The following is a 21793-nucleotide window of genomic DNA, read 5'->3' on the forward strand; positions in this document are numbered from 1 at the left end:
CGGAACACGTTGGCCTGCAGCATTCTGGGAGTTTGAGTGAAATAGCATAATAGGGAGCGGCCCGTAAAAGACACTGTCATTTGTTCTTTTGTCTAAACTTTGTTTCTTTTGGCGAAACAGATAAAAAATAAAATAAAAAAGTTAAATACACAGTTGAGTATTTTTTTACTACTATGTCCAGGTTTGTCAAAATGTGCCAATTTGAAGAGCTGCTGGGTATAACCACTGGAAAACATCTGGAAAACTGTAATATTTTATAAATACTGATTGAAATTTGAAATGGGACTAGTCCACAACAAGTCCATAGCTCCCAGCTGCAGCTTTAACCTGTATATAAAGGTTAAAATATATACAGTTATAAATATATACAGGTTCTAAATATATACAGGTTACACAGGAACACAGAGTAAATCAGACTCAGACCAAACTTTTGTAAAAACTGCAACAGATTCAAGAACAGCTTTTACTTTAATTCAGGTCTGGCTTTGACAGGAGGTTTAAGCAGATGGACCTGGAATGATAAGACATGGCTGCTCTGCAGAACACAGCTTTGACTCAGTGTTCCTCATCACAACCACATGACGCCAAGTTACTGAAGACAGAAGAGACTTCCTGTCTCCGGTCAGACTCTGACCTAACACAGGAACCCAGTATAGAACCCAGTGAGTTCTTTCACATCCAGAGGAAACTTTGGTGGTTTGGCCTCAACCCTGAGACACAACGTCAGTGCAGCTGTGTCTACTGTCCATCTGTTCTCACACTCAGGTTGGTCCTCAGGCACACACACCCTCCTGCTCTAAGGTTCTACAGAGGAACCCTGAGCTCTCAACCATCTACAGCTACACAACTAAACCACTGAGTTAACACACGTGGTACTACACCTGAAGGACTGGATGTAAAAGTAATGCAGTAAAACTACTGATTTTCACCTCAATCTACTTCTAATATGAAGCTTCACATGTAGCTGAGTAACTACCTCTGAATTTATCCTTCTGTGTAATAATACACATGAAGTACCACGTAGTATCACATGTACTGCTGTGTCCCAGCAGGTGGCAGAGGAGCTGTGGAAGAAGTACACTAAAATTAATACAGTGATGCAAGTAAAAGTACTGGACTCCAAATGTTACTGCAATAAAAGTCCAAAAGTACCATCATCCAAATGTACTTGTATTCAAAGTAAAATACTCATTGTGCAGAATGGCCCATTTCACATGAATTGATCACCTAATGCTGGGTATCTGACGTTAACTACCTTATATACTTCTAATTTGAAGTACTTTATATACTGCTGGGTATCTTGGGAATTTCCCCCCAGGGATCAATAAAGTTTGATGATCAGTCTGTATTTTGTTGGATCCATCTGATACTGAAAATATAAAGAGAGCAGGAAAAAGTCCAAGGTTTGACTCTGACATGTAGTGAAGTACAAGGATGAAGTAGCACAACATGGAAATACTCAGGTAAAGTACTAATAACTCAGAGCTGGACAGAAGTATTAGTCTGTGGTCTCTGTTTTTACGTTTGTTCTTTTGTCCACAGCAGAGAGGTGTGGATCGGTTAGCCACAACCAAACCAGAAAAAGTCAAATTTTCCATCTGACGCCTTTATGAAACCCACAGAACCACACGAGAACAACAACAAAACCAGACCAAAGTTTAATGATCCTGCAGAGAAACCAGATGGCTGCTGCAGCAACAAGAACATGGTCCAAAAACCATCAATAAAATATAAATAACAGTAAAGTCACTGAGGACATTATCCACAAAACAGCTGGATTTTATCATCAGATTCTGTTAAACAGGCTCATATGAATCACAGTCTGACAAAACAAGTAACTTGATGTTGTCGTGCACCAAACTAAAACTGAAAGAGGCTGAGGGACTTAAAATACTTTAACAGTTTCTTTACTGTTTGGTTTTAGTTTTTAGTTCCAGTGGTTTGTGCTGAAAAATGCATCTAAACGTTTCCAAAAATAAGAGACAACAACAACAAAACACACAACCTGTAAAATGTTTGAAAAAATGAATGGAGTCTGGTGTGAGAGTCTCTGGGCACCAGTTACAGACCAGCAGGACGTCAGTGGGTGGACTGGTGTCTGAAGGTGTGAAGGTCTGAAGGTATGAAGGTCTGAAGGTCTACCTCAGTGATGAGTAGACGACAACTGGCTGTGCCTGAAACTCTGAACACACACACACACACACACACACACACACACACACACACAGTTCAATCCATATCCACCATCAGAGAGAGCGTCCTAATGTGTCCTCACCTCCATTCATGTGTTCTGTGTATCTGGGTCTGGTCTATGGGCCAGAGGCTCCTTTAACAAACTGGTTTCCAGTGAACTGTCCAGACTCCAGTCACTACTCACTGCACACGTCACTGTGAAGGCTGGACTGAGCCACTATCCACCTGTTCAACGTGCACATTAAGACCTGAATGATCCACATTTGGTTTTGCTGATTTTCTCTGACTTTGGTTCCAATTTGAGCTTCAGGTGGATGGAAACCAGACGACTGTCAGAGTGACCTCTGTTCTCATGGCACAGCACGTTTGGTATCATCACATTCACACTGAGCCTTTAAAGAACATTCCTGCTCTAATTAGATCTGAGCAGACAGAAACCTGTACAGGTCCAGACTCTCCTCAGGAATGATGCCAAGGTCTTTAAGGCCAAACTTCAGCTGACTGACATTTTTATGCTCCTGTTCTTCTCTAAATGAACAGCCCAACATTTCTGGGAAAAACAGTAGTTTTAGTTTCAGACCTGAGGGGACACAATGAAAACCAGTCTCGTGTGTGTGAAGTCCAGAGCTGGAGTCAGGATGCAGTTAGCTTAGCTTAGCATAAAGACTGGGTGCAGGGGGAAAGTGTTAGCCTGGCTCTGTCCACAGTTACCTCTGCTCCTGTTTGGTCCGATGACGATTTGTCCATAAGTGACGTCTTCAGTTCTCACTGCTGAGTAGACTGGAGCTGGATCTCTGTCTGCACAGGGAGCACATGGAGGTCACATGACTCCTGCTGCTACAGGAACATGAAGTTATTTCTCAGGTACAGATATAAAGAGATGCAGTACTACTTCATAAATGGCAGCAGGGTTTAAGTATTTGTTTGTTCTTCTCACCTCTGCTGAAACACAGTGAGACCAACCAGAGGTGGAGGGAACTGAACAGAAACAGGAAACTGTACGACCACAGAGCTGCTCACTGGTGTTAAAATAAACTGACACATTTCACCACATGACTTAAAACAAACAAACCTGTTGTCACACCATGTTCACAGAATCATCCCCCACAGTGGAACATGCTATAGTCAGAAACCAGACCAAGGTTCAGGGGAACCAGCAGAAAGAAGCTGCTGCTGTGGTTTAACATGCAGAGTTAAAAACTACAAAGTTATGAACAGTGTTTTTGGTCAGTGTGAGATGCAGAAAACAAACAGCTGAGGATCTTTGTTTGTTGATTCTGTCTCAGATCGGACTCTATTTGTTTTATTAAAGGATTAGTCTGATGACTTTCTATGGTTTTCTTCTTCTGCAGAGTCAAACTGGTTCAGTTCAAAACCTTCACTTTGACTCAGCGACTGAATAAAATGGTCTGGAGTTAAACAGAGAAACCAGAGAACTGAGTCCTGCACCAACCAGATGAAAACACCAACAGCTGCCTAAATAACTCAGAGCCTGTTTCATTATCAGGCCCAAACTGAGCCCGGCTCTGCTGGAGGTTTTTTCTTCCGTTAAAGGGAGTTTTTCCTCTCCACTGTCACCAAGTGCTGCTCATAAGGGATTTGTTGGGTTTTTATTTATTTATTTTTTTGTAAAGTGCCTTGAGATGATTGAATTGTGATTTGGCGCTATACAAACAAATTGAATTGAACTGAATAGATTCTTCCTCAACTGTTACCACGAACTCTCCAGGTCCAGGACCCTTTGCAGGGCCCCGATCCCCATGTTGGAAACCCAGGTTCTAACAGAGTGCTACTTTGTTTTTCACCAAATACCTGCAGAACTACTGAGTTTCCCATGAGCCTCAGCTGCTGTTTACTGCTAATCAGCTAATGTTAACATGCTAACATGCTAAACTGTGATCAGTGCTGGAAAGTACCTCAGTACTTTTACTCTAGTACAAAAGTACACACTTTTCCAGTGACAGTTTTTCTGTCCAGGTAAAACTTCAAACATGTGAGATCTTGTAGAACATGATGCTCTGCTGCAGATGAAGTTACCCACAGTTTATAAAGTACTTCAAACTGGTCCAACTACTGCAGTAAAGTTCAACATGTACTTTAATGCAGCAGGAATATTCTTCAGATATTACAGTCAAACACTGGCAGGGACCAGTACTTTTACTGTGATACTTGAAGTACATTTAGCTGATAATACTCAGAGGAGCAGCTGTACCTTGTTTCTTTGCTTTGGTGTCTCTGATGACGATTTGTCCATAAGTGACGTCTTCAGTTCTCACTGCTGAGTAGACTGGAGCTGGATCTCTGTCTGCACAGGGAGCACATGGAGGTCACATGACTCATGCTGCTGCTGGCTGTACCGCTGCTGTCAGTACTGCTACTGTCAGTACTGCTGCTGCTAGGACTACTGCTGTCAGTACTGCTGCTGTCAGTACTACTACTGTCTGTACTGTTGCTGTCAGTACTGCTGTTGTCTGTACTGCTGCTGTCGGTACTGCTGCTGTCAGTAATGCTGCTTTCAGTACTACACTGTTAGTACTACTACTGTACGTACTTCTGCTGTCAGTACTACGGCTGTCAGTATTACTGCTGTCAGTACTTCTGCTGTCAGTACTACTACTGTCAGTACTTCTGCTGTCAGTAATGCTGCTGTCGGTACTGCTGTTGTCTGTACTACTACTGTCAGTACTGCTGCTGTCAGTACTACTGTTGTCAGTACTACTGCTGTCAGTACTGCAGCTGTCTGTACTGCTGCTGTCGGTACTTATGCTGTCAGTACTGCTACTGTCAGTACTACTACTGTCAGTACTGCTGCTGTCAGTAGTACAAACTCCTGCAAACTCCAGGTGTGTGAAGCTGAAGTCAAATCCAGATGTGAGTCTGGATTAGACTGGGAACACTGGGAGAAATGGAAAAGGTCCCAGAAACAGGGAGGAGTAAAGTAGTTGAAAGCTGAAGCTGAAATCCTGAAGGAAGCTCATTTCATTATCTGGATCCTGAACCATTACAGCAACAGTCTGCACATGTTTGGAGATGTTGTGTTTGTGCACAGACACAGACGAGCAGCAGCTGAGTCTTTGTTCTGCTGTGAAGCTTCCTGCTCCATGTTCAGCTGAAGCTTTGGTCCCAGACAGGAACCTGGACGACCACAGAGCTGTGAGCTTCTGTTAGCAGCTTCACCACAGGCTCAACTACACACTGACTGACACGCAAAGCTCAACACACACTGTGTGAGACCAGAATAGAACAACAGGTTTGAAGAGAAGCTTCAGGCTGGTTCACCAACATCACAACACTGATGCAGATGCAGTGACTGGTTCAAACCACAGAGACTGTAAAAGCATCTACTTCTGTTTCTGAAGCAAAAAGAAGCAAACACACATTAAACATGAGCCTTTTCTGCAAATGTTCAAGCTCAGTTTCTTCTTTTTATTCTACAAACTTTGTGTGTTTGGAACATCAGACTCTTTAGGTCTGAACTGAGACAGAAACTTGTTAGTCAGGACTAAAAATAAAGTCTCTGCTGTTTGAAATGTCAGAAGACGTGAGAGGAAAGAACAAGTGAGGGAGTCGAGAGAAGTTTCAGCTGCAGCTGCAGGACAGAAACTAAACTAAACCTCCAGACTAAACGTTTGTCCAGAAATTCTCTCTCATGTCGTCACTTTGACGTCCATCTTATTAAAAATCCTCAGTCTGTAAAATCTCCTTTCTCTCTGAGGACGTTCCCTGTGTCTAAGAACAGACTCTTATTGTCCTTTCTGATGTCTCCACTTTCTAAAAACACAAAAACCAACGGCTTCTCTCACTTTATGAAAATGTCCTAAAGGTTCCAACAGGTTCCAAACCAACAGAAACAGGAAATAGAAACCTCACCTCTGCTTCGTCTGCTCCTCTGCTCTTTTTGATTGAATGTGTTGACCTCACTGTACGTGATGGGATGTTCTCCAGCATCATCTTCAGCAGCTGCAGGGAACCAAGATAAATAATAATAAACTGTGATGAGGAACCATTTGTCAGTGGATAATAAGCAGGAACATGCACAGACACAGGATGGAGAGAAAAATGCAGCTGTGATGATCTGGAGAACATCTGTATAAAGGTTTGAAATCCAGAAGTTTGTGTCTGACCTTTAGGTTTCCTCTGAACATGTCGTCTCACCAGTAGAACCAGTAACACCAGGAGAACCAGACCACAGACTGATTCTAACGCCAAAAACACACAGAGAAGAGGAGGAGGAGGAGGTGCAGTGGTTGGTGCAGGTGCAGTGGTTGGTGCAGGTGCAGTGGTTGGTTTCTCTAAAACGAAGCAGAAATAATGATGAAAACCATCAAAGGTCAAAGCTTCAGTGATTTAGCTGCTCAGTGAAAAATGAGATGAAACAGAAACTGGAGTTTCTTCTTCTTCTGATCTTCTCCAACACATTGAACATGAATGAAGCTGCTGATTGTAAAGTTGAGAGAACGACGACGCCGATCAGAGCAGGAACCTGTTAACATCAGCACACACACATCCACTGATTCAATGAGGAGTCTGTGACCTCTGACCTGTGACAGAGATCCAGCTGGGTGGAGACTCTCCATGGCCCCTGATGTTACACCTGTAGACGCCTTCATCGGCCTTGGAAACATGGAGGATGGTCACGTGACCCGTAGGCCGATCGATGACGAGGGAGCCGTGTTTATAGAAATCGGCTGGGAGGTCGGAGGATGTCTGGGTTCTACAGATCAGGGTGATGTTTTCTCCCTCCATCACAGGGAGGACAGGACTCTGCAGGATCACTGCTCCACCTCAACACAGAGACAAACTACAGCATTTCATCCATTTCCACACAGCTTCATCAATACTAACTCCACAGGCTCATCTTACCACTGACAGTGATGTTGATGCTCTGACTGGTTGCTCCCTCTCTGGACTCACACCAGTAAACTCCACTGTCCCAGGGGTCGATATAACTGATGTTACAGGAAGAACCAGCTGATGTTCCCCAGTCAGGTCCACACTGAGTCCTGGTTTCTCTGGTTGTGTTCCTCCTCAGGGTCCATCCAGCAGAGCTGTCGTCCTCCTCACAGCTCAGAGACAAAGAGTCTCCTTCAAAAAACTGGGAGCTGCTGGGACTCAGAGTCAGACGAGCTGTTTAACAACAACAACAACAACAACAACAACCTTAGTCTGTTAGTCTCTTAGTTCCTGCAGCAGAAAAAGTGTTTTAAAGCTGCAGCTGCTGAGTGAAGATCTTCATGTGTGTTTGGTGGATCAGACAGTTTCTCACAGCAGCGACTCTCCATCAGCTCAGAGTTAAAATTTATGACTGAATGTAAAGTAATAGACAGTTTTTCTTCCCAACATCATCAGACAACAACAGGTTTTCCAGACCAGGGTCAGACCAGGATCAGGGCTCTGACAGACTATCAGGACCAGCTGTCTGACCTCCATGTGTAAAGTCAGATGATCAGAGAAGCTCACTGACCTTGGTCTGTTGTGCAGCTCAGCACTGACAGCAAAGCTGCAGAGAAATGAGAGTCAGGTCAGTGTGAGGTTTAACATGGAGCAGAGACACAACTTTAACAATCACACACCAGATAAATAATAATAATCATACTTGTATTATTATTCAGATCAGTCCAGTGAACCAGACACTCAGTTCTCAGTAATTATCCCTCATCTCAAGGAAACAATAGAAACTTTATTGTGATAAATTATTTCCAGATATTTTAGTTTTATCACTAATGATCTCGACATATTGACATTATGAAAATAACTGGAAACACAGATGTTTTTCTGTAGTTACAACTGAAGACAATCAGCTTTGACATGTAACAACAGAGATAGAGAAACAATAAAAATAATATAGTTGAGTTTTTTAATAAGTTCAGCTCAAACTGTTTCTATGAAGGTAGAATAAAAAAACAGTAATCAATAAACCTGATCCAGTCTAAGGTCTGACTGACACCAACATCCAACAGTCCTTTAATTCTTCCTCACTGATCAGTGTTAGTTTAACAGATTATTTGTTGATATTGATCATCAATGATCTGAACCATATTGATCTATTGATTTGGATCAAAGTCTATGTTCCAGGTGAAGTCTGAGCTTCTCACTGATCAATATTTCATGGACTGATGAGGGTTTTTCTGGCTGTTTGTTGTATTTCCCTCCAAACTAAAGTGGCTGTGTATTTTCTTTCAGCTGCCTGATCTTAAACCTCCCTCGGTTCGGTCCTGGCCTTTCATTAGTATCTGACTACAGTCCTACTGAGCTGCTCTAAAACAGAAGCTGGATCATTCAGACCAACAGACTGTACTTACAGAGCAGCAGCTGCAGAGACGTTTGGTCCATGGCCCCACTGATGCTATGAGACCAGCCTGAGTCTGGTCTCAGCAGTTAATCCCACTTCCTTCTTCTGTAGCTGACGACGGTGGCCTGTAGTTCTTGATGGGGTTGGTTTATAGCAGCAGCAGCAGCAGCAGCAGACGCCTCCTTCACTTTATATCATTACTACTTTATTTACTTTATATTATTTATTATTATTTAAACATTACGTTTACATTATTTATTACAGTCAGGTTGATATCTTTTGGGACAAGGAGAAGTTATTTGTCATTTGGACTCTGTCAACGACTACAGTCATTTTTAGATTATTTTTATGTTTTATATTTTTATACACTCACCTCCATTGTTGGTGGCTCATCAATGTTGGGACAAATTGCTGATAAACAGTTTCATGGCCCAGTGTGTGGACTTTTACATACATATATACTGGTACATGCACTTACATAAATATGCATATATATATAATTTAATATTTTTCATTTCTTATTTATCTCACATCTTTGCTACTTCTGGCTCTGCTGTGTTTTGGACTTTGCTGTTGCAACAAGACAATTTCCTCATTGTGGGACAAATAAAGGTTTTTCTGATCTTTTCTTTCATATTCCTACATCCATGTGTGAGTGAGAATGAATTTTAATGATGCATCTTAATAAACCTTAGAAAGAAAAAAGGACAAAAAGACTCTACAGCCTCTTAAGAGAACGACCTGGAAACAAACCACAATAATAAAGAAGACTGCAGCTACAGTCTTTATACTTGGGTCTGTCTGCACCTCCAGGACTAGATCTGTTCATTATCATGGTCAGAGTCAGTCATTTGATTGTAGTAAGAGATTTGTCATTATCATTAGAAATAAAATTAGAGTCTGGATTCCTCATTGACAGATAACATTGTTTTTTTTTGTTTGTTTTTTTACAGATTTGTGCATACATTTAGGAAAAACAGAAAATCATAGTACGATTTTGAAGTTATTTCGGACTACAGTACATAAAATGAAGGTGTCAGGTACTGCAGTGAGTCCTCATGGTGGTTGTGTTGGGCTGCAGTTTGACATAAATCACCTTGTATGTCTCAGTCTGCATCAAACTGAGTCTGCTGACTGCAGCAAACTGGGGGACTGACCTGTCCAGGACTGGGCGCCCTCCTGGGGACTACACCCACATATAGACCAGGTCAGACTGTTGGACTCTGCAAAAAGGATCTCTGACCTGCAACGGTTTTTCTTCATGGGACAGGGGGACTGCTGGCCTGCATACAGAAGAGATCACCTCTCCTACAGTGTTTCTGGCCCCTAGTGGTTGGCAGCTGTCATCACACCCAGAGTCAAATAAATGGAATAAATAATATGATCCTGATTCCAGGTCTTCTCAGGACTTTTGCTGATGTTGTTCTGTTTATTTCCAGTTATTATTATATTATTTTCTGCCTGAGTCTCTGAGTTTCATAGTTTTTGTTTACACCCTCATCCCCGACTGCAACATCATGTTTCTAGGAGAACTCAGGACAGAGAAACATCAGTCAACTGTAAAAGTCTCAGTCTCAGGTCTTTATCAGGGGTTTGGACCCTGATCTATAGACCTGCAGCTCTGCTCATCAGCTGAACTGTGGCTTCTAACATTAGACATGAAGAATCCGTTCTGGTTCTAACACTGATCGGATCACTGTGTGGCCCTGACTGAGTCTCTGGTGCCATCTGCTGTTTCAGGCTAACCTGAGTCCAAAGTCCACTGGAGTCAGGAGCAGCTGCTGCCTCTGGGAACAAACGTGATGATGTGGTGAGGTCCCTCACAGCTTCACCTGTTCCCAGTCCACAGTCAGCAGGTTGTCAGCGGCAGCAGTGGAACTCAGAGCTGGACTCAGAGCTGGACTCAGAGCTGGACTCCAGCTTCTGGCAGAAACATGTGGCTGAGGCTTGTTGTGGACTGAACAAATGATGAGCTGCTGTGTATGAAACAATGAGGCAGCTACACCCTGAGCTGACTGAAGCAATAAACATCTATAGACACACAGGCCCAAGGAAACTGTGTGTGAGATGGGTCATAACGTCCCATCATCTTCATCATCATCACCATCATCATCATCATCATCATCATCATCATCATCATCATCATCAGAGCCTGTTCAGCTCAGCTGTTTCCTGTAAACTCTGTTGTTTCATTGTAAATCACGTGACTCCTCTATCACGGTAGTTTGGGCGTGACATAAACAAACCACATCAAGTCAAACTGCAGCTCAGGAAGTCAGCCAGTCTGACAGGATCTGGTCTCTGTGACTTTCTGCTGCATGTTGTTATTTTTCTGTCCAGGGATCAGTCCAAGTTCAGGTTTTATTGTAAATCACGTGACTCCTCCGTCATCGTACAATTTGGGCGGGACACAGGCCCTTGTCCTCAGGAGGCTCCGCAGCAGTCCGACAGTTTTCCTGTTCCTGTATCAGCGATAACTAAACAGAGACAGGATGTCTGCCTGTCTAACATGGATGGTTTCTGTGGGTCTGATCGGATCCTTGGTGCTGGGTCCTGTCTATGGAGGTAAGCTGGGTCAGTGAATGCACCACTTTATTGACTGTTGTTGTGTTGGTAGTCACTGGGCTGAAAGAAACCAGTTCCAGTGAAACAGGTTCAGGTCTGGGCTCAGACACGGACTGGAGACGCCACAGGTCCTGCTGGTTTGGGCGCTGTCCTTGTTGTTGTTCTGTTGCTGTCATGGCGTCAGCTGCAGAACAAGCTCTGAAATAACTCACTTTACATTTTCATTGACTGGGTCTGGACCCTTGACCCTGGTCTGTGATCAGCTCTGGGTTATGTTATATGAAGCTGAACAGCAGCAGTCGTGGTTACATTAATCGGACAGCTTTGTCCAGTAGTTCCAAATATCTGTTAATGGTTGGACATGAGCTTGGACTGGAGTATTTTCATCACATCTTGGTGCTTTTACTGAAGCTGAGGACTGAAATATATCCAGTGTTCTTGGACCAACCTGAGTCTCTCCCAGGCTGCGTTGGACAAGGGAGTTAATTTGAGAAGGAAAAACTTTACTGGTCTCACTGTCCTGGAATTAAAGTCCCTGGGTTTCCCTCATTAATGTCAGAAATTAATTCTTTGTTGAATTGTTTCAGTCTGGACCAAAGTCTGGACTGACTCAATAATAATAATGATTCTAATGTCCTTACTGTCTCAGCCTCCTGGCTCAGACTTTGTCCAGACAGCAGAGCTGTTTGATGAACAGATGAAGATAAAAATGTTTCCCAGAGAGCTGTGGTACTGATTCCTGCTTCTGTTTCCTTTTATGGTCCAGACCCAGAACAGATCAAAGCCAAACCTGGAGAAAACGTCACTCTTCAGTGTCGAGGATCCAAAGATGATACGTTTAGAGCATTAAAGTGGGTCAGACGTGAGCTGGAGTCAGAGGGTTATGTCTTCTACTTCAGAGAGAACCGCCAATATGAAAGCAATCAACTTCTATCTTTTCGTGGTCGACTAGATCTGAGAGATCCAGAGATGAAGGACGGAGACTTTTCTGTGATTCTGAAGAACGTCAGGATCAGTGACACTGGATCATATGAATGTCAAGTTGGAACCAACGGAAACAAACCAAAGCTCATCAACAACATGAGCCTGAAGGTGGAATATCCAGGTGAGTCCAAACTCAGGTGAGGGTGAATTGCAGTTTCTTTCTGGTTGGTTTTGTTCAGGTCAGACTGAATAATTCAGATCCAGATCCAGTCCCTGCTGTCCTCTCTGACCCAGTTCAGCAGAGACCAGTGTACCCTCTCTGACAGCCCCTCACTCTGATTGGCTGCTGTGGAAGTTACACCTGGACTCTCTAACCTCTGGTCTCTGTCTGTCAAATCACCATCTAGTCCTAGTCAACACAAACAGATAAAGCTGATTATTTTACTCACCAAATGTGTTATTGATCGAAATGCATCAGCCAAGGCAGATGAAGTGAAGTGGTTAACATCACAACATCCTGTAGAACTACTGACATTTGGGTATTTGCTTATTGACAAACATAGTGAGACCAAGACATGAACGCTGTCCAAACTTGATTTATTTTGGAGTGAGCAACAACAATAGCAGCACACCCTTCTAAGAAAATCACATCAGAACCAGAATCTTAAAAACAGTCTGACCTCTGGTCTCAATCAGTCATGTGACGTCTCTAAACTGTCTCCACAACAGATAAACTGAGGATCCAGGTCTTTGGAGCATGTTGGAGTTTTTCTGTTACAGCATCATCTCTGTTGTTATTTCAGATCACAGATGTTCTGTGATGAACAGTTTCTGAACAAACATCAGGGTCGACACTTTGAAATGTTTGAATGTTAAAGTATGTCCTGTCTTACTGATTTCTGCTTCCTGTTTTCTCGTTTTGTTGCTTTTGTTGTTGGTGCCAAAAAGAGAAAACAGCAAAACCTGGAGAAGACGTTGTCCTTCAGTGTCAGGTTCCCACAGACGCTGAGATTGTAATGACCAGGTGGAGCAGACCAGACCTGAAGTCAGAGGGTTATGTTTACATTTTCAAAGACGGTCGCCTTGATGAAAACGGCCAACATGAATCTTTTCGTGGTCGAGTGGATCTGAGAAGTCCAGAGATGAAGGACGGAGACTTTTCTGTGATTCTGAAGAACATCAGGATCAGTGACACTGGATCATATGAATGTTATATTGGAAAGAAAAAACCAGGAAACCTAGTACCAGAACCAGTTGAGCTCATCAACAGCACCACACTGAAGGTGGAAGACTCAGGTGAGGTTGAAGCTGCTTCCTGAGACCAGATGTTTGTGTTTTCTCCAGATGTTGTTGATGAGACTTTGTAGAAAACAGCTGGATGAGTGATGTGGTCAAAGTGCAGGAGATAATGTCTGACAGGAGTTTGTTCTGTTCTTCAGTCATCACCTACCTGACACCTCACACCTGTTCTCTCCTGCAGGTCACACAGGTGGACACAGTGGAGCTGAAGGAGACCAGGGTGCAGGAAACAATCATGGACATGTTGGACTGACTGTGGGTCTGACAGTTGTTGGTATTTTGCTTCTTGTTGCTGCTGTTGTTGGTTTTATGTTCTATAGAAAACGATGCAGACCCACAGACCAGAATCCAAACCCACGTCCTGAACGAAGACCAATGAACCCAAAGTGAACTGGGTCAGACCAGTTGGTCTCTGGTCCTGCTGCTGTCAGGGACCAGTACAACACAATCAGCCCAGAGACTTGAGACCAGACTGGGACCAGGACTGATGGACACACTGAATTCAGGCTGCAGACACATTAACATGGTGTGTTGAACAGTTTTGTTTTGTTACTGTGATGAAATGTGTCAGTGTCTGTCTGTGGCTGCCTGATCCAAACTCACTGGTTCCTGTTGAAAACATCTGTCTATAAAAATATCCAGTTTCAGTCACTTCCTGAACCAGTTGCTCACTGGCCTTTAGGTCAAACTGGAGGAAACAGGGACTTTGTTGGAGACCAGACTACATTTGGTCTTTAATGGCTCAAAATCAGCTGCAGTGAAGCTGAAGCTTCTGTTGCTTTAACCACAACATGAAGCTGAAAACTCTGTAAATAATGTTTTTTTTTCTAAATTCAGTTTTTATTCATGATGCAGGTCCATGTGGTTTGATCCTAAAAGCTGTTGACTGAACATGTTGCTGCAGGTCCTGAGCTGTTTATTCCAGCAGCTGGTCTAAAGTCCAAACTATGACCTGTTGAAAACTTCAGTCTGTTTAATCCATGTTTTATTTTAAATCTGTCCTTTATGTTTGAATCTGATGTGAGCAGCTTCAGTTTCAGCCTGATGTGGCCTGTAAAGCTTTTCTTTAATAAAGTCTGACTGGACTCAGCTCTGACTCTGGGTCTTTCTGTGTGATCCAGCTTTTTCTGGTCCAGCAGTGACCCAGTAACTGGTGGAACATTTGTACTGGACTCAGCTGGGACAGAGGGATTGGACCTACTTGTAGTTTGTGCTCAGCAAAGAAGTAGGTTTGTTCTTCAGGGAACAGAAAGTACCAGTTTGTCCTAAACGCACCACGGCCTCAGAAGATCCTGACTCAGCAGAAGCTGCATTTGAGCCTCAGACAAACTTTGCAGTGAGTTTTTGCTCAGAATCAAAGTCGTGCAGTTTGTCCTTCATGGGTTCCAGTGCAGAGACGTTCAGGGTCAGTGAGGAGAGTAGGAGAAGTGAGGACCTATGAAGACCTGTGCTCACACATGAGGAACCGTGCAGAGTTCCTTTAATGCTGTGAGCAGCTGCAGCAGGATAAGAGGCTGTTTTGAATCTCAAATGTGGAGACAAAGTGTTGAGCTGCTGTGGATCAAACCATCCTGACACTGTTGGTTCTGTTTCCTGCTGCCGCCTCAGGACAAACACTCAAACTGGTTCAACTGGTCGAAGCTTCTAAATGACAGAAGGGAAAGTGAAACAGTGTGGGGGATTTCTCTGGACGTCATGTTCTAATTAGAAACAACAGGCTCCGTGTTTCCTGAGCAGGCAGGAGGAAGGTTTTTATCTTTCATTCCTCACATCAGTCACTGTGAGCTAAACCATCACCAACCGTTCTAACAGCATCATTCCACCTGTGCTGTGTGGGACCGGACTGGACTGTTCCTGACTGACTGTGGAAACAGCTTCTTAATGTTTCCTGCTGCAGGTGGAGCTGCTGTTCAGACTGGGAACATGTCAACGTCAACTAAAGGTCACAGATCCAGACTCTAGACACATCCAGGACTAAAATCAGCAGGTTCACATTTAAAGAACCTCACAGCCCAGTTCCACTGCACCAGTGTTCCCAGTCTGAAGGTTCTATCATTTATTTTTTATTTTCCCTGTATGGACTGAATTTACTTCAACACATGATCTGTTCTGTTTCACTGTTTCCTCCTCCAGTGTTTCGAGGAGAAACAGGACGTTCACTGTGTCGGAACATAAACTTTGTTTATATGTGACACAGTTTGACAGAAACTAGATCAAATCAACTTTTTAAAGGTCTTTAATTGTTTAAGGTGCAGTAAAGGATTAGGTTGGAGCAGAGTTCCTCTAAATAACTGCAGTTTTATGTTGGTGACAGCAAAACGTTGGAAATTTGAAATAAAGGATGAATTTCATCTTAACCAGATTATTTGGGCCTTTATGAAGGGACTGGTTCTCAAACATGACTAATGAATAATACGACGAAGGTTTGTTGATTACACCAGAGAGGACAGAGAGAATACAGACAGTCCATGTACCTGTGAGGACAGGTGAGTCTGGAGCCTCGTTGCTGGTGATTATGTGCAGATGCTCAGGTCAAAGGTCACAGGTTACTCTGACTGGTCCAGCAGCGCCCCCTGCTGGAATAGGTTTACATGAACGTGAAAATGATCTCTTAAAGAAAAACTCCACAGAAGTAAAACTACAGAAATATAATTATTGAACATTAAAGTAAGAGTATTTATTGTTTCTAAAGTAAAAGTAGATTGTAAACGACCTGATGAACAGTCGCTTTGAGTTTAAATGCAGTTTTTAATAAATTTCCTTCTGTCTCTTTTTGTCTCTTGCTCCTGTTTCTTCTTTTAACATTTTGAAACACAACTTACAACCTGGTTAGAAATGAAAATACTCGTAATGTTTCCCCTGGTCTTTTGTTCAGGAGTGGATTTTTAATTTGTTCTTCAAAGAGAGCTGGGATAGGTTCCAGCAGGTCCCTGGGACCCTGGTTAGGAATAAGGGGTATAGATGATGGATGTGCCCTAAAATGACTGAAGTGTCTGTGCTGCCCCCTGCTGGTTGGTCCTGATCATAGTGTGGACTTTTGACGTGAGGACGTGACTGGGACGACCTTTGTAATGTGAACATGGTCTTGACTGTGGTGTCAGATCAGATTAATTGCCCAGTGCTCACTGACCGTTTATCACGGTTGAATAATGTGTGGAGCTGAGAGATCCAGTCATCACCTACCTGACACCTCACACCTGTTCTCTCCTGCAGGTCACAGTGGTGGACACAGTGGAGCTGAAGGAAACAATCATGGACATGTTGGACTGGCTGTGGGTCTGACAGTTGTTGGTATTTTGCTTCTTGTTGCTGCTGTTGTTGGTTTTATGTTCTATAGAAAACGATGCAGACCCACAGACCAGAATCCAAACCCACGTCCTGAACGAAGACCAATGAACCCAAAGTGAACTGGGTCAGACCAGTTGGTCTCTGGTCCTGCTGCTGTCAGGGACCAGTCCAACATAATCAGCCCAGAGACTTGAGACCAGACTGGGACCAGGACTGATGGACACACTGAATTCAGGCTGCAGACACATCAACATTGTGTGTTGAACAGTTTTGTTTTGTTACTGTGATGAAATGTGTCAGTGTCTGTCTGTGGCTGCCTGATCCAAACTCACTGGTTCCTGTTGAAAACATCTGTCTATAAAAATATCCAGTTTCAGTCACTTCCTGAACCAGTTACTCACTGGCCTTTAGGTCAAACTGGAGGAAACAGGGACTTTGTTGGAGACCAGACTACATTTGGTCTTTAATGGCTCAAAATCAGAGAGAGTAGGAGAAGTGAGGACCATCATCATAATTACATGCATCATTCCACCTGTGCTGTGTGGGACCGGACTGGACTGTTCCTGACTGACTGTGGAAACAGCTTCTTAATGTTTGCTGCTGCAGGTGGAGCTGCTGCTCAGACTGGGAACATGTGACATCACCACAGTCATCGTCCAATCCCTGCTCAGCATGGGTGGGCGGGGTCATCACCATGGAGACAGACAGGTGATTTCCTGCAGTCAGAGCAGGTGAGAAAGAAAATGGAGAATTTATCAACATTGGACACAAGAAGAGTCACAGACAGCTGGTATTGATTGATTGATTGATTGATTGATTGATGGTTAGAGGCAACAGCAGAATTTTTCTATTAGGACCAAACATTGTAATCTGTGTTGTACTTTCACTAAAACTGAAAACAGTTTGGGTCCTCCAGGTCCCGACAGTCCATCAGTGGTTTTTGCAGCTGTTTCCCTGCAGCTCCTGATCAATCAGACTGTCAGGATGAAGCTTTTTATCATTTCTTCCTCTTATCAGTCTGTTCCTCATTAGAACAAAATGATTCAGTCTATTGTGTCTGTGATTAGACAGTTCAAACAAAAAGTCTCTGTTCCCTGAAAGGTCTGGGAAAGTGAAACTTACATGTTTTATATATTTGAAAATGTTTTGCATTTAGTCAAATCCCAGTTGGACCTGGAGTGAGTCCAAACTGAGCCAGTTTCTGTGCAGACCAACAAAGTGAACTGTCTGTTGTTCAGTCTGTGACTTTTCCTGGAGCTGCTGTGACTCAGTGTCTGTGATGATGGAGCTGATTGTTCTGGAAACTTCACATTTCTCATTTTCTCCTTCTGGGACCTTAAAGTGGCAGCACGGTGGTTCAGTGGTCAGCACTGTTACATCTGCCTGTCACCCAAAGAGAGTTGGGATAGGCTCCAGCAGGTCCCTGGGACCCTGGTTAGGACTAAGGGGGTACAGATGATGGATGGTTGGGCCCTAAAATGACTGAAGCGTCTGTGCTGCCCCCTGCTGGTTGGTCCTGGTCACTGTGTCCACCATGTTCACATGAAGCTTTTATCCATATTACATGATAATATTTCAGACCATGACTCTGTGTGATGCTCCATCATGTATTAGCTACATGGAAATATGAAATACATCCCATAATGCACAGCATGATACATATATGAAGACATTTATGTGAGGACTGACTGAGTGAAGACATGAGCTGTTGTTTCTTTAATCTGACCCAGCCTGCAGGTACCTGTGAGTCCACAGATTCAGATTAAACCTGTTTCCTGTACAGACTCAGAGAATCAGCCACCAGGTAAAACTTAAAGCTGCTGAGTGGACCACAAAGAAACGACACAACGACTAGAAAGAGACTGAAAACCCCCCAAAGATGATAAAATGACAGGAACACACTGAACAACATGAAGACACTGAACAACTGATGCAAAACAAACACAACCTGAGTCTGAACAGACAGAAAACAACATGATGAGGGATCATGTGGTTACTCAGGTGGGGGCTTATTCCAGGTCTCTGCCCTTAGTGGGACTGACTCATGGTGGAGCAGCTGCTCTTTTTGTTTTCACAACAACAAAAGGGTTTGGATCTTTTTCTTTTCAGTGGGTTTCTGTCTCTGTCGTCTCTGGGTTCTTTGTTGTTCTGTGTCTTTGTGTGAACGTGGTGGACACAGTGACCAGGACCAACCAGCAGGGGGCTTTAAAAGGCTGTTTCTGCAGCTCATGTGAATCCACAGATTAAACCTGTTTCCTGTACAGACTCAGAGAATCAGCCGCCAGTGAAAACTTCTTACAGACCGTCTGTGGATCAACGGGACCAGACGACAGAAGAGAAGATGAACAGTGGAACCATGTCCCGGCTCTTTGTTTGGTTTTCATTCTGTCTCCTGGTCTGTGAGTCTGAAAGTGAGTCCAGTTGATTCATAGCCCTGAAAGTGTCACACATGGACTTTACTCTTTACCTTATTATGAGTTGAGGACAGTACTTCTTACTATTATTATTCATTAGTTGTAGGTGTTTGATTATTAGAATACTACAGTCTGAGCTGCTGGACTGTGCTGAACCTTAAAGTTTGATTCCTCCTAAAAGTCCTTCAGACCAACACTGCTGGCCCAGAGTCAAGATCCAGTGTGGTTTGACTCCTTTAAACTATGTTACTGTGGATGTTGAATGTAAAGCAGAAATAAATGTGAGGCTGTGCTGAAACTGTCCTCGTTGCTGTGTGAAAGGAGCCGTTCGTTAGGAAACTCTTTAGGATCAACAGCTGGTGACAGTGTTTTTATGTTTCCCACTGATGGAGGATCTGAGTCAGTCCTCCACAGTCCCTTTGTACTCTCAGACTAAAACAGGCCACTGTGACGTCTCTCTCCAACAAGCTGGATGAGATGAAGCTGCAGATTCATTGTGATGGACGATCACAGACCTGCCTCAGGAAACATCAAATACATGTTGGACGTGTGTCCGTCCACGTCGTTAGAAACTTAATGACTTTTTATAACTTTTATATTCTGTCTGTCTGACGAGGCCAAACCACACAAACCAACCAACCACACAAACAACTGCCCGACCAACACGACACACAGTCCGTCTGTCCAGTCACACCTGTAGCTGCTCAGGCTTTGGAGTCTGAGTGGATTATAGGAACAGGGTCTGCAGGAAACACAGCTGGACTTTTCTCTGACACTGCTGGTATTTCCCAAAGCATAAAGTCAAAGATGAGTCTTAGACCCAGACCAGAGCAAACCAGCCTGTGGTCTCAGCAGCTGTACAGCTGTGTCCAGGTGTGACACCAAAGCTGGATTTGCATGTGAACATTTACACACAGTAGGTCTGGGTGCTGATGACTGACAGTTCGTCAGCAGGAGACAACATCAAATCCTGCTCTATCAGTGAAAAGGGCCAGTCAGGATGATGCAGTCCACCTCAGAGTCCATAGTCATCTCGTTTTCTTCACATTGATGCTGGTCGTCCTTGCACCGAGTCCCCAGTTCATCTGGAGCTGAGTCCAGCTTGTTGCTTTTGGAGGAGCAATAATGTAATTTGATGTTTTACTAGGTGAAGGCCGCACCTGTAAACTGAATCTGATTTAAATGTACAGGTGTGAGGGAGGGCCGTCTGAATCTTCCTGACACTGGACAGCAAACACCACATCGGTCCTCTTTTGTTTTGGTATCTGGTCTTTAGGGTGAACCAGTCTCTGTCTCAGTGTGTTGGTGGGTTTGAAGTGGACTGGTATCTGATGTTTCCCAAAAATCCACTTAAGCCTCAGACACACCTGCTACATATGGAATGACCAGGTTCTTTCTCTGTGGGTCTTGAGGCTCAGTTGTGTCTCTTGTTTTTCTGCCTCATGTGGATGTTGCCTTGTTGAAGGTCCACTTGGAACTTGGTCCAGACGAGTCTTTCCTAAGAAAAGGTCTGATGTGTGCAGCTTCAGTTTCAGCCTGATATGTCCTGGAAAGATTTATTTTAATAATAAATCAGCTCAGCTCAGACTCTGTGTCTTTCTGTCTGATTCACTGTCACTAACACACACAGACCATGTTTGGGTTTAGTTTTGTGCTGATGGACACAGACCAGTGGTACAGTCCACGTACCTGTGTGGACAGGTGAGTCTGAAGGAGTCTGTGTCTGTGGGAGCAAAATAAAAGCCTCAAGTCTCATCGCTGGTGTTTATGTGCAGACACACAGGTGGAACCAAAATGTCCCAGGGGAAGAAACGCTGCAGGATGCTCAGGTCAAAGGTCACAGGTTACTCTGGTTCAGCAGCGCCCCCTGCTGGAATAGGTTTACTGAGGTAAAAGTACATGAATGTAAAAATTATTTTTTAAAGAAAAACACAAATTCAGATGAATTTTTCCTCCAATCTGATGTTGAAGCTGCAAAACTGTAAATTTTGAAACATACCAACCGTTGCATTTTCTTAATCTTAGAATGAGCCTTTTAAATCTTCATGAGGAGCGGGTCTCCTTTCATGGAGGCAGCCATGTTGCAGCTTCATGTTTCTACAGTAGCCCAGAAGGGACAAACCAAACTCTGGCTCTTAATTTTAACTTCAGAAATAACCGGAATGTGGTTTAACTTTATTGTTTGATAGTTTCACACAGCACATATATCGTTTTCTATTATGTAACAATCTACATAAGTTCATGAAAGCCCACCTTGATAGTTTTAGGTTCTAAGTGGTTCTCCAGTCTAACCTGAATGTGTTTAGTGGTACTCAGGAAGGATGACAATCCTGACAGTGTTTTTGTGCTGACCTCACTAATAACTAAAAATCTGAAAAGCACCCAGAGTGTTTCTAGTCAGGTCTGGAAACTCTACTTTGTCTAAATTTATAATTTGTAGTGATATTTTTGTTTATGTTCATTCCAGGATACTACATGATTTTTTACAATGCAGTACCACCTGTGGACAGGGTGGTTCCCACAATGTAACTACAAGGCTGTGTGTGTGTGTGTGTGTGTGTGTGTGTGTGTGTGTGTGTGTGTGTGTGTGTGTGTGTGTGTGTGTGTGTGTGTGTGTGTGTGTGTGTGTGTGTGTGTGTGTGTGTGTGTGTGTGTGTGTGTGTTACCTGGCGATGATCAGGGTCCAGTTGTATAAGACGGGGACGGTGATGACAAACAGCCAGTAGTAGTAGGTGTTTCCTGCCGGATCAATGACTGTGATCTCCTGAGGACTGGACCCAGAGACAATAATCACTTTGATTGATTAGAATTAACAGCT

At 43.4% G+C, this 21793-nt stretch overlaps 2 protein-coding genes across 6 annotated transcripts in view; one reads left to right on the forward strand and one right to left on the reverse strand.

Moving 5' to 3' along the window:
• Positions 1 to 1643: 1643 nt before the first annotated feature.
• Positions 1644 to 21793, reverse strand: part of LOC113139796 (low affinity immunoglobulin gamma Fc region receptor II-like) — a 113254-nt gene continuing 93104 nt past the window's right edge. The window contains exons 7-10 of one of the 2 annotated variants that reach the window (XM_026323338.1): positions 6064 to 6153; positions 4406 to 4498; positions 2905 to 2991; positions 1644 to 2182 (exon numbers count right to left, since the gene is read on the reverse strand). In XM_026323338.1, the coding sequence (XP_026179123.1) occupies positions 2139 to 2182; positions 2905 to 2991; positions 4406 to 4498; positions 6064 to 6153 (314 nt within the window). In that variant the 3' untranslated portion in view covers positions 1644 to 2138. Of the gene's footprint in view, positions 2183 to 2286; positions 2774 to 2904; positions 2992 to 4405; positions 4499 to 6063; positions 6154 to 21793 lie in introns of those variants that run through there. The other variant, XM_026323329.1, reaches the window with a different exon arrangement.
• The window catches only part of LOC113139722 (polymeric immunoglobulin receptor-like), a 28683-nt gene continuing 17469 nt past the window's right edge, over positions 10580 to 21793 (forward strand). For 2 of the 4 annotated variants that reach the window (XM_026323170.2, XM_026323186.2), the window contains exons 1-3: positions 10580 to 11059; positions 11817 to 12155; positions 12923 to 13063. In XM_026323170.2, coding sequence (XP_026178955.1) covers positions 10978 to 11059; positions 11817 to 12155; positions 12923 to 13063 — 562 coding nt within the window. In that variant the 5' untranslated portion in view covers positions 10580 to 10977. Of the gene's footprint in view, positions 11060 to 11816; positions 12156 to 12922; positions 13271 to 13454; positions 14364 to 21793 lie in introns of those variants that run through there. The other 2 variants (XM_026323198.2, XM_026323178.2) reach the window with 2 other exon arrangements.

The sequence above is a fragment of the Mastacembelus armatus genome, chromosome 18 (assembly GCF_900324485.2).
Source record: "Mastacembelus armatus chromosome 18, fMasArm1.2, whole genome shotgun sequence".
Taxonomy (NCBI): Eukaryota; Metazoa; Chordata; class Actinopteri; order Synbranchiformes; family Mastacembelidae; genus Mastacembelus; species Mastacembelus armatus.